The following is a 16,422-nucleotide window of genomic DNA, read 5'->3' as shown; positions in this document are numbered from 1 at the left end:
GATTCTCTCTATATCAGATCTCTATTACATGGTCCTCCCTATCCATCCACACCACTTCTCTGTGTTTTCAGCTTTCATCCTAACTCTCAGAACATTGTTTTCTTTGGTCTTGGCAAGTGTCTTTTATTAACTGCAAGCTTTTACAGCCTATCTCTTCCCCACATCTATCTTTTATACCAAGCAGTTGTGTCCTGTCTCTCACCAGCTGAATAGAATTTTTTATAGCCATTAGGTGAACTTTCAGGAAAGTATGTACTTTTTTTTCATTATCCTCTTTGTCCAGGGAGGTCACCAACATTGAGGGTGTTTAAGAGGTGTCTGGATCTGGCACTGGTTTAGTGGTTTAGGGGTTACAGCGGTAGTTCTGAGTTCTGGACTTGATTTTACAGGTCTCTTCCAACCTTGATCGTCCCAACATACGATTCTGTGATTCTTTTCTGCTTTTACTGTTTCCTTCACTTTTTTTCACAGGTCTCCTCAATACCCACAGAAGTGTATCATGTTTCTACTTCAAACTCTGCTTAAATGGTGATCTCTTGTTGTGATGAAACTGGATAATGGTAAGCTTCCTCATGTACTGAGACTTCTCCTTATCATACTTCTCAAAATGATTCTCCTCCATATGTGTGTGTCTACCATATTCCATTTTATATTTAAATGTTCGTGCATCTCTATTCTGCTTATACACTGAGCCTAATTCAACAGGACTCTAGTTCACGATAGACCTTGCAGACTAACAACAATCATTATACACCATGTTCACCATCTGTACACTTGGCTCTCTTTCTCCAACTCCAGAGCCAGTCTAGCAGACAAAAATAGCTGGATTGCCACAGCAGTTTTAATTAGCCCTACGCAAACAAAGACATTTCATCCTGATTCTGCATTCTGCAAAGACTTCCCCTATGTCAGAGCTGTCTTGATGGCTGCTGCACTGACTTTACAAATCTTTACAAAATTTTGAAGGGTAGGAATTCATGTGAAACAAAGGTGTGTGGAGCAGCTGCATGGCTGTGGTAGGTAACTGAGCTGTGGGAGAGGAATCTGTGTTTCTGCTGCCTCACATGGCTTATGCTTCTTTTTCTGTGGACATTCAGCAAAGTTTTTCTGTGCATTAAAAGCTCAATGTGACTGAATTTTCAAGCATGGCAGAGTGGGTTCAGTGTGGCAATGTCAGGGGACAATGAGGGCTGTTCACTCTGTGATGGAAGGTGAGGACAATGCCGAGGCAGGTGGGAGCTGAGGCCTGACCAAGAAGTAGCAGGATGTGGAGAAGCACGTTTGGTTCATGAGAAGGCCAGAGACAGTGATAGCCCAGTGATTGCACTGATGCCTTGAGAGGCTACCTAGAACAGAGGTTAGACAGTGTTAAAGGAATAAAACAAGTATTTGTTAAAAGGCTTTCAAAGGATACACCTTGGGCAGCTTGTTCTGAGTTTTCACACTTTTACAAGTCTTGGTCCATTTACATATAGGGATTAATTGTCCAAATATAGCTTCAGGTTATGAAGTCCCCTCCTCCCAGACTGCTCTTCTCCATTTGCTGCTGTTTGTACTTCTTGGGCACAAAGCTGCAATGGCATCCTTGGTTCTCAGGCTGGAAAAGGATTGTTTTTGTCTAACTACCCTGTGAAGAGAACTTCCTAACACTTTATATGAATAGAGAAGTTAAATACTAATGCAGTACAGAATCTGGAAAATATGAAAGCTAAAACTTACAGCATCAGCACAGCAAGTCTGCAGTGATGAGGCAGGTCTGAGACCAAGCCAGGAAGACCAGCCAGTAGGCCTGAGTCAGGATCTGAGAGAAGACCAGGTGTAGATGTAGCTGATGCCTGGCTGGGATGTAGCACAGGCAAGGGTCAATGATACAAGCCCAGCTTAAAAGCAGTTCCCAAGGAAAAGGGGAGGGAGGCTCTCATTTCCAGCTTTCTTCAACAGGTCTTACCAGCAGAGCATCTGGCTTTGGGCTTTTGCAAGATATCAGCTAAGGCTAGAGATGGTCTTAAAAAGGCACAGCTATGAATAAATATCAGGCACATAAAAAAACTTTACAAACTACACTTGCCTAACACCTGGGTTTGTGGAGCCACATAGAACAATTACAGATTATTGCAACTTTCTGCATTATTTTGCCAGAAGATGGCACTCGCCTCCGAAGAGGGAAGACTGGAAATTGTGTAGATGCTGTGGCCTATAGCAAGTGTCCCCTCCTCTCAGGTCACTCACATTCCCTAACATCAGCAATTAGGAAGATAGACTGCTCAAACTATGCCATGTGGATTGCAGAGTTCAGAGTGACAGGAGAAGCAGAAATTGTTGTTGTTGTTGTTATGACACAGATGTTGGTTTAAACTGACACGGGTTGGAGAAATACTGATAATATATTATGGAAATACATAATTTCTTAATAAATTTCTTAATAATTTCTTAATAAAAAGCACTGTTTTATATCATCATGCAAAGCCTTCCCTCCCTAATGGGCTATTTTACTGTGATGTCTATAAAGTTGACAACAGCTGGCTTCCTAGTATGCAAAGATCTCTTCTTGGCATGTTGACCATTCTCATCATCTCATCATACTCTATCCTCTTTTGTTGCATAGGTCTGTGTTAATACTTTGTGGCATTACCTTTCTGTTATCTATTTGTGTATCACTCAGGCTAAAAACAGCCTGTGAATGGGACTTCTGTGTGCTATGGCAACATAATTTATGTTAATTGTCTATCATAAGAGATGATAATAACAGGGACATCAAAACTGAATTATAAAATCAAAATGCATATGTACAGTATCATGACTTTGCTATGTCTCATAATTATTAATGCATTATGTTCACGCTTGTGAGTTGCAATGGTATTTGTTGTGTGCTGCCAAGTAGTAGTGATATTTTTTTCAATCTATCTGTAAGTATTAATTAATGTGAGTTGTTAAATTTGCACATAAAGTCAGTTTACAGTTATCTGCAGGCAGATTGTTCGTGTCACAGATTAATTGCACCACAGATGCAGGCACAGCTTGGGTTCACCAGGTTTTATTAGCTCTGTCTCATTCTGGATCTGTCAGACCTGGGGTGGCTGCGTAAGTATTGCTTGGATGTCTTTGCAATGTGCTTGGCAATGCTGCTCCCTGTTATTTTATTTATTTGCTTATGTGCTAAGCTGATTTACGGATTAGCTGCCCACTGTGCCCCGGAACTCAGCAGCCCACAACACAGGTAGTTGTGCAGCTACAGTACAGCCCATGATTTCACAAAATGGGAGTTTTGATCACATTTTGCTGGAATGACTCCTGGGTTTAAAGACCCTTCAAAACCAGACAGATGTTTTAATGTGCTGTCAAATGACAGCCTGTGTGTTCAAGAGGGATCGGGCTAGCTGGTGCTAGGAAAGTGGTGAACTTCCTGAGAACAGCATGGGTGGCTGCTTAGTTTAAGAACAGCAGGACAAACCAGCCTAGCATTATGGCACAAAGCTGTTCTTGTGTCTCTGCTCTGTGTCCTGAGAGAAGGATGCTCCTCAAGAGGAGAGTCAACCCACAGGATTCATGTAGCGCAGGTGTCTGCATAACACCCTGTCAGCCTGGCTTCAGTTGCTTTTTCCCACATTTGCTATAGAAAGCAAAGGTCCTGCACTTGGGTCACAACAATCTCATGCAGCTCTAGAGGTTGGGGCAAGAGTGGCTGGAAAGCTGGCTAGTGGAAAAGGTGCTGGAAGTGCTGGTTGACAGTAGCTGAACATGAGTGAACATGTTCCCAGGTGGCCAAAAAGGCCAATGGCATCCTGGCCTGGACCAGCAATGGCATGGCAGCTATGACTGCCCACCCGGTACTGGGCACTGGTGAGGCCACACCTCAAGTGCTGTGACCAACCCTGGGCCATCCCTGCAAGGACACTGAGGAACTGGAGCGTGTCCAGAGAAAGGCAGCAGAGCTGGGGAAGGGTCTGGAGCACGCGTCCTGGGAGGAGCAGCTGAGGGCGATGTGTTTGGTTAGTGTGAAGCAAAGGCGGCTCAGAGGACACCTTATCGCTCTCAACAACAGCCTCCGAGGCAGCTGTAGTGAGGCGAGGATTGTTCTCTTCTCCCTGGCAGAAAGTGACAAGAGGAAAGAAACACTGCGGGAAGTTTACATTGGGTGTGAGGTAAATTTCTTCACCAAGAGGCTGGTTAGGCTTTGGAACAGGCTGCCCAGCGAAGAAATACAATCGCCCTTCCCTGGAGGTATTTAAAAGATGTGTAAAGTGGAGCTTATGAACATGGTTTCGTGGTGGAAGTGGCAGTGCAGGGTTAACAGCTGGCCTGAGTGATACCCAAGGTCTTTTCCAATCTAACCAATTCCGTAATTCATCTGGCTACAGCTAAGAGCTCTATTTTCCAAACACCAGACACATGTTTTTCAGTTTATTCACCGATGTGATGCGACCCTGCCCTCCCCGCTCGCTGGTACCGGCAGGAGGCTGGGCCCGGCCCGGGCCTGCCCGCGGCCGGCCGCCCGCAGGGGGCGCTGCCGAGGCCGCGCCGCCGCCATTTCGCCGGGCCCCGGCGAGCGGCCCTTTCCGGCAGTGGGCGGGACGGGCGCGGCCCCGGCGGCCCGCGGCAGGCGAGCCCAGCCATGCAGGCGGAGCGGGGCGGCAGCCGGCCCCGCAGGGAAGGGACCCGGCACGGCCGGCGGCGGCCCGCCGGCGCGCCCGAAGCGGCGACCGAAGGAGGCGGCGGGGACGGCCACGGGCGCGGAGGAGGCGGGGGCCGGGGAAGAGGCGGCGCCTACGGGCCCCGAGGAGGCGGGGGCCGGGGCAGGCGAGAGGCTCGAGGTCGCGGGGCAGCGCCACCGCCGCGCGCCCAGCAGCACCGGCGGGTAAGCGGAGCAGAGCCCGCCCTCCGCGGCAGCCGGGGGAGGCGGGGCTGAGCGTGCGGGGCCCCGGGGCGGCCCTCGGGTTGGCGGCACAGCCCTCCCCTTCCCTCCCCTGCTCCTCCTCTCCCCGGCCTGCCCCTCCCCTCCCGAGGTGCGGCCAGGCTGGCTGCTGTGCCCTCGGCTGTGGGGTGGGCTGCGAGTACCGGCGGTACCGCCCGGGACGGCTCGGCAGCTGCAGCCGCTCTGTGCGCGCTTCCTGCCCTGCGGCAGCTCAGGCTGCGCACGCTGGTGCAGCATACACAGGGCTTTTCTTGCCGAAATACGCGTATGATTTTGCGCTGAAAAGATAAAAGTCTTGTTTGAAAAATGCGTCTAAAAAATACATCCTCAGTTTGCAAGTAGATACGAAGAATTGTTGAGCGTTTTTGGCACAGCTGTTTCAATGGTTGGACTTGGACGATTTTAGAGATCTTTGTCAGCTTTAACGATTCTGTGATCAGAAGCTGAAATGAGCATGTGTCTTGTCCAGCCTGGGCTACTCGCAGTGAGCACATGGTAACAGAGCACGCCTTACATAATGGATAGCTGTGATTCACTGGATGTGTATTTGTCATTAATAGAAGTTGATTGTTGTGCTTCGACCCATTATAAAATGTTTTAGCAGATTGAAAGTAGCACAGACATACAATTGTGTACCACAACTACATTTCCTGTGGAGGTATTAAAATGCTTTCTCTGACTCACCATGGTGTGAGATCAACACTGTGCCTTTAAAAAGAGTTTCCATAAAAAATGCTTTAACCATTCAGATTGTTGCAACAATGCTAACAGAAGCAAAACATAGAAATCATAGTCGTCCCTGGATTGGCAAAGAGATTACAATGATGACCTAATACTAATTGGTGTTGGCAGCACTGAGAGTCCTAATGCAGATGGAGCAGCTGCTACCCCAATTCCAGCATCATGTTGATTAGATTCACTTTGACTTTTATGATGCCGTGGCTTTAATTGAACCCACCCATTGTTTTATCGGTATTAGAACTTCCCTGCTTGGTGGTGGACTTAAAAACATATAAAATGTTAATTTCGTTATTGTATTTATATACATAGCACTCATGTTTTGAGAGATGAAAGTTACAGAATGATTGGTACAGTTACCCAGAATACTGGTCAGTGCTTTCACATGTAAATTGCTGAATTCACACTGATGTCACACAGGTTTGGATCTTGGATGTGAAACAACAGTGTTCCCTCATAAGCTGCAGAAGCATACAGAGGAAATTCAGCACCTCTGTGTATTAGCTGGGGGAATTTCTGTTCTGGACTGATTTTTTCCCAAGTCATTCAACCCTGCAATTAAAAGTTGTTCTTCTGGGGCACATTACAATATATTTTGCCACTGCTCGCTTTGTTACTGACTTGGATATGCTCTTCATCTTAGTCTAGCGCGGTGGCTTTATTTTTGGCCAAGGCTGTTATGGTTTGGAACTTTAAAAGTGAAGCAATACCCAGGATTTTCAGAGAACTCTGCTAAAGATTGTTCAGATGTAATGCTCTTCTTGCACTGGAGGGTTTTGACTTAAAGCACTGTATGGTCTCTTAGTGCACCTGCCACAAATTTCGTGTTTAGCAGCTTGAATGGGACTGGCTTCCAGCAATCCACCCACAGCTTCACCAGCTGTGCCAGCCTGCAGCTGCTGAATTTTAGTGCTGCCTCTGAGCCAATCTCATAATTCACCACTTCTGGAGCAGGGAGGGAGGGCCTCCTCCTTCCATCAGTAGCCAGTGTTTATTTGACAGAAAGTCATCCCCTTTTAATCCTAGCTCCTTAATGTTCTCTGTGTTCAGCAGAGTGACTTGTGTTACAAGAGTGCACCACCTCAGTGATAGGATGCTTGTCCCAGAGTAAGCATTTTGTGTGACAAGACCCTGCTGTCTTTCAGCAGCAGGGGGCAAATCTGCTGAAGTGATGATGTGTGAATTGCAAAATGGAGAAGTCAGGTAATAAGGCAGGGAGTGTGGTAGTCTTCCCGTGTTCCCTTTCCTTACTGTGTGCTGAGATGCTGGGGTCTTCTCAGAAAAATATTTTTTTCTTTTTTTTTCTTTTTTACAGTGAAGTAGAAATAGGCATTGAACTGCATAATATTTTGGCAGCAATATTTCTTAGTTAATTGTGTTCACGTAAATGCACTGTTAGTCTTAGAATGTTGTGTTTTGGATGTTTTAATTTAATGACTCCTAAGCTTGCCTTTGAAGCTACAGGAGGACATTAATTCTGACCTGTTCAAGAGGGAAAAGAAAGGGTTACAGTGGCACATTCAGTTTGCAGTTTTGTGGGGGATATGAAGACTGGACACTGTGCTTTACCCTGCTGCAGGGGTCTTGTAATTCTTTGGTTTTAGTCATGGTTGATCAGCTGTGTTATTTGCAAAGCCTGGAAAGACCCAGAAATTGCTAAGTCAGTTCTCCCCTCCTCAGCACCCTGCTGAGGGAGAAGAAGATTAGGTGCTGTGTTTGTCTTCATGCCCTGCATGGTAGATCCAGCTGTGGATCAGAATCTTCAGAGAATAAAGCTTCATGATTTTTGACAACTCTTGAGAAAGTGGCTCTCTGAGTAAATTCCCAGCTCCACTTTTGAAACAGGGTACTGCCTCTCTCATAGGTGAAATTGATTTAGAAACCATGAGAAAAAGTGTTCTCATTCCTTGTGAAGAGGGAAATGTTTTTTCCACTTGTTATGTCTTTTTGCAACTAGTGTGCATGTTGATTTAACTGGCTAGATTACTGAAGATTTTGTGTCCTCTCTTCAAAAATGAATGTCTAATTAAGACCAGCTGGTTTACCAAATGTCAGGTTTCTTTGTAGATCTGTCATCTTGAATAATTTTCCATTGTTTCAGTCTACTTTGGCTCATCTATGCTATGTTAAATAAATAAAACACATTTAAAATTACTCATTTTTAGTAAAATGTGGCCTCATAATGCTAAAGTAAAAGGTCCAATATTATCTTCCACTATTAGTCTAACTCAATTCATAATTTATGTACTGTCAGAATTTTAAAATTACTGTAAGAGATACAGTATATTAAAATAGAAACAACTTTATAAAATTGTGGATATGATGCTGGCTTTTATTTTGATGGTCCTTGACCACATTTTTGGGGGTGATTTAAGGAGATTTTTTTGTGCTTTATATTAATACATTTACGATTTACGAAATAATCTTTTAACTTTTTGTTCAATGATAGACTGAGTGTGTATGTGATGCATGCTGCTGCTTCAGTGCAGTTAGAATTGCCAGGTCTGTTTCAATGTTCATTTCCTGGCTTTGGGCGGTGTTGCAGTAAACATTTTATTGTTATTAAATGGAGTTTAACAGGTGGGTCTTAGTGCCATATTTCTCATGTGTGGTTAGATGGCATCACATTTATTTTGCATTTATTATATCTTCATTCTTGGGGTCCATGCACGCATAGAAGTGATCTAAGAGAACATCTAATGCTGTCAGCATCAGATAAATTATCCTAATTATTGGTATGAGCTAACCCTTTACAATCTGAGTAACTGCAAAAAGTAGTTGTGAGGCACAGTAACAAAAGTAACAAATACAGATACATTTGATTTCCTTTAGAACGCTGTAACTGAATTTGTGCAGATAGAAGGATAGATTTTTGGATCTTGGAAACAATAAATCTTTTGACATTTTCTGTTAATGTTCTGAAAAGCAACTAGAAAAAACTTATTTCAATTAATGTATATCGATTTGTAAGCTGTACTTAATAACTAATGAGGTGTGAAGAGCTTCCCTTCTCAGTAGTTTCTCCACTGTGATGGTTCAGTGTGAAACTGGTGTTTGTTAAATGGGATTCTGCAAGGCTTCATTCTATATCTGCCCATGTTCAGTTTTCTATTAATAATTCCAGGGAAGGATTAAAATATACACTGTTAAAATTTGCAGACAGTGCTAAACTGGCAGGAGGGTGGAGCGCAGAACACAGTCTCAACAAATGGAAGAAGCCTGCATTTGGGTGTGATTCAAGGTCAAGTATAGTACAAGCACATCTACATAGGAAAAATCTGTAGCAGTGTGTGACTGATTAAGGTGCAATTTTATGGAAGAGGACTGTCAGCTTGATGAATGAGAAGGTATCAATTAGTGATGCCATTACATTGAAGAACTAGTTCTATTTTTTGTAAGATTGGGACTAGCTGGGGAAAGTTCAGAGGGAAGGAGTGAAGAAAGATGTAAAGAGGGCATGACCAAGGAAGAAAGGCTGAAGAACCTGGTTCTTTCTCTTTTTATTTTATTCATGTATTTATTTCAGTTTTGGTTTTTTTTTTTAATCTGAGGAAGAGGACACGTTGGACAGGCCTGGTTAGCTATATTCCATAAAGTAGAAAGGTTGCTGCAAAGAGATCCATTTTTGACAGGACAAGGAGAGAAACATTATAAAGATGGAAGAGATTTAATTGGGGCCTTGAGAATAAAATTTGTGACTGAAAGATTAGGTAGCTTGTGTAAGAAGTACAAGGGAATCAAGACAGAAAAATATGTATGGTGAAGGTTAGTGACCCTACTCGGTAGACCTGCTGAGTAACTGCTTGTCATAGCCCTATTTATTTTTCTTTTATTTTTTCAAGGCTGTCTGTGCAATGAAAAAGCATAAATGCTTTTTATACAGCCAAAGTTAATTTATTCTTTACTCTAGACGATAGAGTAACCTTTTTTTTACAGTGTTGGGGACTCTAGAGTTTCGTAATATTCCCTAATTGTTTAGTGTGGAATGGTTTAGTGATATTTATTGTAACTCATTCAGCATATTTTACCAACTTTCCTGCTGATATAATTTGAAATATTTGTATTGAAAGCATCCCATTACACAGGTGAATATTATTGCCGCAGAGCAACTTCTTATCTGACTTTTTTTCTGTAACTTCCTTGGAAAGAGCTTGAGGGTTTTTTTTAATGTTTTAGATGGCAGTGCATTTCTGTCCTCACCTACTTAAATGCTTTTTTTTCCCTCTTTTTTTACTCTCAAGTCTCTGGGGTAGTAATTTGGTAGCTCTTTGGTAACAGGTTGTCTCAAATATTTTCTAGCTTAAAGAAATAACTTTACAGGCTGCATATTTGGTTAATTGTGTGAAACACAGCTTTCAATCATAATCTTATTTAGATATAATTATCCAGTAAAGTGGTGTGGATTTTGTTCAGAGGAAATACAAAATGGTAATTATTTGTATATTGGAGAAGAACTTCCTGCCGTATTTCACTGAAGATTTTAGGATTTCGGGAAGAACTAAAACTCCTGCAGGTTAAGAATGCATACATTCATGCATCTGTGCATGCACCATCCGGGGCAATGAGCCAGTGCTGTAAGGTACCGGTAGGTGGTGCAGGCAGCTCACCCCTTGGCACTGGCAGCTCCCGTGCTGGGCTGCAATTACTTGGTGAGGAGTCAGGATGTGCGCATATCGTGGGTTGGAATGTTCTTCTCATCTCAGGGTGATATTTTCTGAACGTACAGCACAACGTGTGAAAGTCACATGTACACGTGAATTATTCGGACTTGTCCCTGGGTCTTTTAAACAAAACTGTGAAAAAAAGTTTTTTTGTGGGAAGGGTACACTTTGTAATTCTGAGCTAAATATCTTGCTGTGCTACTGAGATGAGTGATCCCAGATAGCACAATACAGGAGTTTGTTTGGTTACATCAAGTAAGAGTCAGTAAGTATTTCTGCTGAAAAATCAAAAAATTTGTAGAAGTGATGAATTTGTTTAAAAAATTATGCCATACAGTGCTGCTACTGTTTTTCCTCACAAAAGTAACCGGGCAGTTCCAGGAGCCCTGTTTTGAGTTTCCAGTCAGCCTAATAGTGCTGCACAGTCTTTTGTAGCAATCAGAAGGTTTCACTGTATTTAAAAAAAAAAAAATCAAACAAATGCTGATGATTGATTCAGTGGTGATTTAGAGACTTTAAAAAAGTATGGAAGAATATTTCTTACAGGTTTTCACAATCACAGGATTTAGCCTGTGTGATTCAGTGTTCTGTGGTAAGGCATAGAGGGGGGTTCCATTTATTTCCCACTGTTCTTTCATGTATGCAGTTCATCTGTATTATGTGTATGTAGGAGGTCTCCGGGGAGAGAATTGGGTTTTTCTGTTTGTTTGTTTTATTTTTTTGGAAATAAGACTTTAACTCTTCTGCAGGTAGACACTGTAATACACTGCTGTAAAACCATAAACCTGCTGGAGTGTGTAAGAACCTTGCCTTAAGGTCCAGTTTCTATTCCTGTTTCTCTTTCCCCAGAGGATTATTCTACATTAGAGACTGTACAGTCTCTCTCCTTAACCCTGAAATAGCCACGGTCTTTGTCTCATAGGAACAGAATGGTGATGCTGGGCTACAGTTCTTCCTAGGCTCTTTCACTGACCTGTTGTTGAGGCCTTGAGTTTTTTCTGATGGCCTGACAAACTAGGCAACTAGATTTTTGCTGGTTTGGTTGTTTTTATCGGTTTGTTTTAGTTGTTGGTTTGGTTTTATATTTTTGGTTTTTTTTGGTTTGTTTTTTTTCTTCTTCTTTTTTTCTTTAGTGTCCTGTTTCAGACTGCATTATTCATGTCATGCTGCTTTGCTGACTTCACTGGTGTATTGTGTTCCTGTTAGTTTGTAACAAAAGGTGGCATGCCCATGGAAGCCACAGAAGTGCAAATGATTCCTTCCTCAGTATTTCTTCCATTTCAACCAAATTGTTAGCAAGGGTGTTAAAGGATTATTGTCTAAGAGTAAAATGTTTTTGTACAGACAAAATTTTAAAAAATAATTGTGCTAATGAGAAAAAGTAGTTCCTTCGGTGTTTTTGGTGTGACTCTTAGTTCAAATTACTGTCAAGGATGGGGTTTTGATGCAAATTGGCCTTGTGAGCTACACTTGTGTGTAATATTAGTGGACTCAGTGCGATTTCACTCCTGATGGAGTCAGAATTGAAGCTGTCCACCAGCTGTCCAGACAGCTGAGCACTGTCTGTAGCTCACCACTGCAAACTGGATGCAAAGTTCTCCTGCAGTTACTGCTCTGTGTGCACCCGAATTGGCTCACCAGTGCAAATTGCAGCATGTAAAGATATGATGGACGCATAAAATCATGGGATTGTAGCATACCCCAGCAGGTACAGCCCAGTCCTTGTTGGTAGTTTGGATATGTTTGCGCTCTCAGAAAGTTCTAAATGTCTTTTAAAGCTTCTTCACAGCAGAGTTGACTTCAGGGTCTAGGAGCATCATTGTGTGGTAACTTATTTTTTCAGAATTATACTCCAGACCAATGGCAAAACAAAATTAGATTTTAACATCTTGGGGTTTTAAGTGTGGTGTTGTGGCATTGAGGACCTTGGACAGTGATTCTTCACTGCTTTATCTCAAACTGCGTGCTGGATTTAGGGAAGCATATTCTTAAATGCTATTTAGAAAAATACCTTTCACAGGATTTCTCCCTCTACCCTCTTCCGAAAAAGGTTGAAGGTGAATGAGGAAAGGATGTCAGAGGTGTGAGTGGTGGTTTCTAAAATGTCTGCAGTAAGCTGCATTCAAATTTGATATAAAAATAACTAAGAGTGTTTTTTGAGTGAATGCAGAGACAGATATTTGAAAACATTGATGGTATTATACCACTCTGGTATAGTTATGAAACAGTTTCATAATGGTGGTTCAAATATGAAACAACATTGCAACACTGAGCATCTCAAGACGCTGATAGTGACAGAATAAACATGGAGATGCAATACACAGAAGTGGAGTTTTCCACACTTGGTAAGTTTGGTTTTGTTTGTATGGAATTGTTTGAGCTTGGTTCAATGTTAGGCTTTTTACAGATGTTTTGTCTAGATATGAGTCATGCTCTTTTCTTCAGCTGTAAATAGGTTTGAACATAAGAACTTTTCAGGATCTATACTTTTTTTCTTCTGGTGTTTCATATTGGTATTCTACAACTTCAGAGAGGAGCCTTTGTTTATCCTCTTTATCTACAAGTTGGAGGGTGATGTAGAGGGTGATGGCTCATACCAGGTCACAGTCACATGACTAGTCTGTTTGAATTACCCATAAGAGATATTAAAAATCAAGGAGAGGGAAATATTTTTGCTATTGAAGTTATTAAGACAATTTCTAGAACCATACTTCGTGACTATCGAAGCAGTAACAATTTTATGTAGAAACTTCAAGAGCAAGTCTTTTTCTTGTGTACTTGATGAGATGTTTTTACCTTTAACTGGAGCATCATTCCTGTTAGGCAAAACATTGGTTTCAGAATAGGATGTCTCTCTTGGCTAATTCTATCTTTAGCTAACTCGGAGTGCTGAGTTCCAGTGTCCAACATTTATGAACCGGTCTTAGTATTTCATCCCTATTTCAAAAATTCTCATCCCGTACAATAAAGACTAGAAGCCTTTTTCTTTATGCTACCTGTTCGCTCAGCTGCCCTTTCTGCTAATTAAGCTTCTCTTCAGCTTTGGTAGATCTCTCTAAAGGTCACCAATAGAGCAAACTAGTGAAGAGGATTACTCTTTGTAGGAATATTTTTTTCTTTTCATGAAAGAACCTTTGAGTCAAGGCTCTTCCTTCCTTAGTCCAAAGGGGGGAGCGGGGGAAGCTTTAGCTTTTTCCTTTTTCCCTCAAGTTGAAAAAATAAAAAACATTTAGAAACTTGAACCTGTACTGGAAGAGCTCTGACACCTAGGTGAACATTAAGGAAATAAATTGTTTCTGAGAGGCAACACTGAAAAATCACTGAAGGCTCATTACAGTTTCATCAATAGGTCACTATATCAATATGAAAAGACTGTGAACATACAAACATATATGTCACCTCATCTCCATTAATACTTTTGTAGAAATAGTTTTTAGCTTACTCTCTTGCGTGTCACTGTAATGATGGAATAGATTGAATGTTTAACGGTACAATTTAATCTTATTAATACTTTTGACAAATCAACAAGTGCAATACACAAAATATTAAATGTCAAGATTTTTGTTTTGTCTTTGTATTTCATTAGGTGTAGTCTGGAAAACAGAAAGCATAAAAACAAAAGGGTTTGTAAATATCTATACTGACTTGTTTAAGCTAGCTGCCAAGAATTGCAATTAAGTGACTGTTACAAATGCTTGTTTTCTGTTGAATAATTGAGAAGAGGAAAAATCTTATTTAAATTATATGAAACCCTGAAGGAGGAAGTATAATGAAAAGTGGTTTAATTATTTTCAGTGAGACAGCAAAACAGACTCATGACCTTATCAGTGTTTGTTTATTTTCTTGCCTTATTGTCTTTTTGTTAGCCCCACAAAATACTGGTTATGATACAGAAAAAAAACTCTCTTAATAAGGTAATGTATTATTTTCAACTCTCTCAAAATATATAGCAAAGTCATCCTTGTGTATGACAGTTTACCTCAGAAACAGCTTGTGGGTAATGTTACAGAACCATTATCACTGATGTTCTCTGGTAAAAAGGCAGGCAGGGGGTACAGAGCCTGTGTTGGATAGAGAGAGTGCACGATCAAAAAGTTTCAGTCTGCAGTGACTACTGAGGCAAAGGATTTGAGGATGGGGAAAAAAAGTTCAAGCTGCGATATGTTTTCTTCCCAGTTTCAAATACAAAGTGCAGTGAAGCTTTTTTTCACTTCTTAGATAAGTAACCTGCCAATGAACTTGAAATAATTTTGTATCTGAATTTCCCTCAATTCCTTTTTTTCAGTCCCTTTGTACTTTATGTACAAACATGGTATTATCATGAAGAGAGTGGGAATGAAAGACTGACATTAAGTGTTACATTCTTGTTCTTTTTTTTTTTTTTTGGTGTGTGTGTGTGGTGATTGTGCATCTACAGGACACATAGGCTGGCAACTTCTTGAGTTCTCCTGCTGGAAGTGTCCAGGTGCTGAACAAAGTAGAATAGGTCCAGCTGAGAAAAGAGACTAGATCTCCCACTCCAGAGTATTCTTATGGGAAGTGGGAGATGCAACTTGGAATGCATTTGTGCAGAAAAGGATATTGAATTTATGTCCACTTCGTGGATAAAATGCTGTTGTTGTGCACTATCTGAAGAAACGTGTTTATTTACACATCTCTTTGAGGTGCTTTGTTTTGGCACTCCCCTCTCTTTTGCTTCAGTCCCCATCTAGTCTCAGTTCATTGTAGGACAAGCAGAACTATTTTTGCTGGAGAAAATGTTGTTTCTGTCCAAAATGCACTGCTTTGAGGCCAAGTGCCTGCCACACATTGGTGATAAAAAATTCTGCTTCTGACTTACCTGAGTCAAGACAATGTGATGTTTCTACACCTTTTTATCATTGCGATGTATAAGAGTCCCCAGACACATTCATCATTAATTCTCAGACTGTAGTATGGGAGTTGGAGAACATGCTGTGGAATGCTACTGCCTTTAGCATCTTTGAGCTATCCTACTGGAAGAGTGTGTGGTGTGTAGCTGCCTTTTGTTTTGGGAGAGCATTGCAGAGACGCATTGTGCATAATACAGCTGTATTTTTGATTACAGTGCATGTGGATTCAACTCAAGTCTATCACTTTCAAAGGCAAACCCACCGCAAATCAGACATTTGACCATAATTCGATGCATTGTGGGACAGCACGTTGCACAGTGCCTGAGAGGACTCCAGATGATTAGTTCTTTTTAAGCTGAGTTTGTTTTAGGAGAGATGCTACTGACTTGTGTGAGGCAAGTTGATAATGAAGGGTGTAAGTAGCTTATTTTTTTTCACCACTTGGGCATTCTGTCAGGGAGACCCTGCTTTGACTGTGAGGCAGGGGTTGCAATCCCTTAAATTCATATTCTTGGTGAATTACTGTTTCACTCATTTTTCTTTTCCTTGTATGATTGAGTTGGCTGGTTTGCAGATGCTTAAGAAAATGGATCAGCCTATACATTTCTCATGTAATTTAAAAAGCAAGGAAGAAGAAAGATTTTGGTGTCTGTCAAGTGGGTAGTTAGTACTCTCTGCATCCTTTCTGGTTTTCCACTGTATAAAGAAAGAAATTCATTGTAGTATGGGTCTCAGAAATGCTGTTTAAAACTCTCTGAGTTTGACTGAGCTTTTTACGTAATTTGTTGTGCTTTTACTTCATCATTGATATGGTTGCAGAAGAAGCAAACTTTTCAGTATGTAGAAACTTATAGCAGATACTTTTATTGAGAAAGGATGTCTTACCCATTACCTCATGAAGATTAGTAAAATAGCAATATCTTTTAAAACATCTCTTATTTAAGTGTTGAGGTGAATATTTCCCCTCGATAATTTTGCTTTCTTGATGTTACAGAACTCCTCACATATGTTCTTTAGAAGTTTTTGTTAAAGCTGTTAATACTTAGCTGCTTTTGCAATTTTAGAAGTGCTGGAATAAAACAGCAAAATGAAATACTAAGGATTAAGTAGACTGTTGGAGCTTTCAGGCCCTGAGCAGACAAAGCCCCAGCCTACATGGTCTGCCTTCAGTTTTGACCTTCTTTTGGGTAGGTAGTTGGACAAGATGACCTCTTGCAATCCCTTTCAATTTGGGTTATTC

General features: G+C 41.4%; 2 protein-coding genes across 3 annotated transcripts in view; one reads left to right on the top strand and one right to left on the bottom strand.

Annotated features, from left to right (window-relative positions):
- CHRM5 (cholinergic receptor muscarinic 5) overlaps positions 1-16,422 on the bottom strand; it is a 49,179-nt gene that overhangs the window by 8,495 nt on the left and 24,262 nt on the right. The window lies entirely within an intron of this gene.
- AVEN (apoptosis and caspase activation inhibitor) overlaps positions 4,613-16,422 on the top strand; it is an 83,221-nt gene continuing 71,411 nt past the window's right edge. Inside the window, exon 1 of the mRNA XM_033062032.1 lies at positions 4,613-4,855. Within this exon, the coding sequence (XP_032917923.1) occupies positions 4,613-4,855 (243 nt within the window). The remainder of the gene's footprint in view (positions 4,856-16,422) is intronic.

The sequence above is a fragment of the Catharus ustulatus genome, chromosome 6, assembly GCF_009819885.2.
Source record: "Catharus ustulatus isolate bCatUst1 chromosome 6, bCatUst1.pri.v2, whole genome shotgun sequence".
Lineage (NCBI taxonomy): Eukaryota > Metazoa > Chordata > Aves > Passeriformes > Turdidae > Catharus > Catharus ustulatus.
This window is presented reverse-complemented; position numbering and strand designations above follow the sequence as displayed.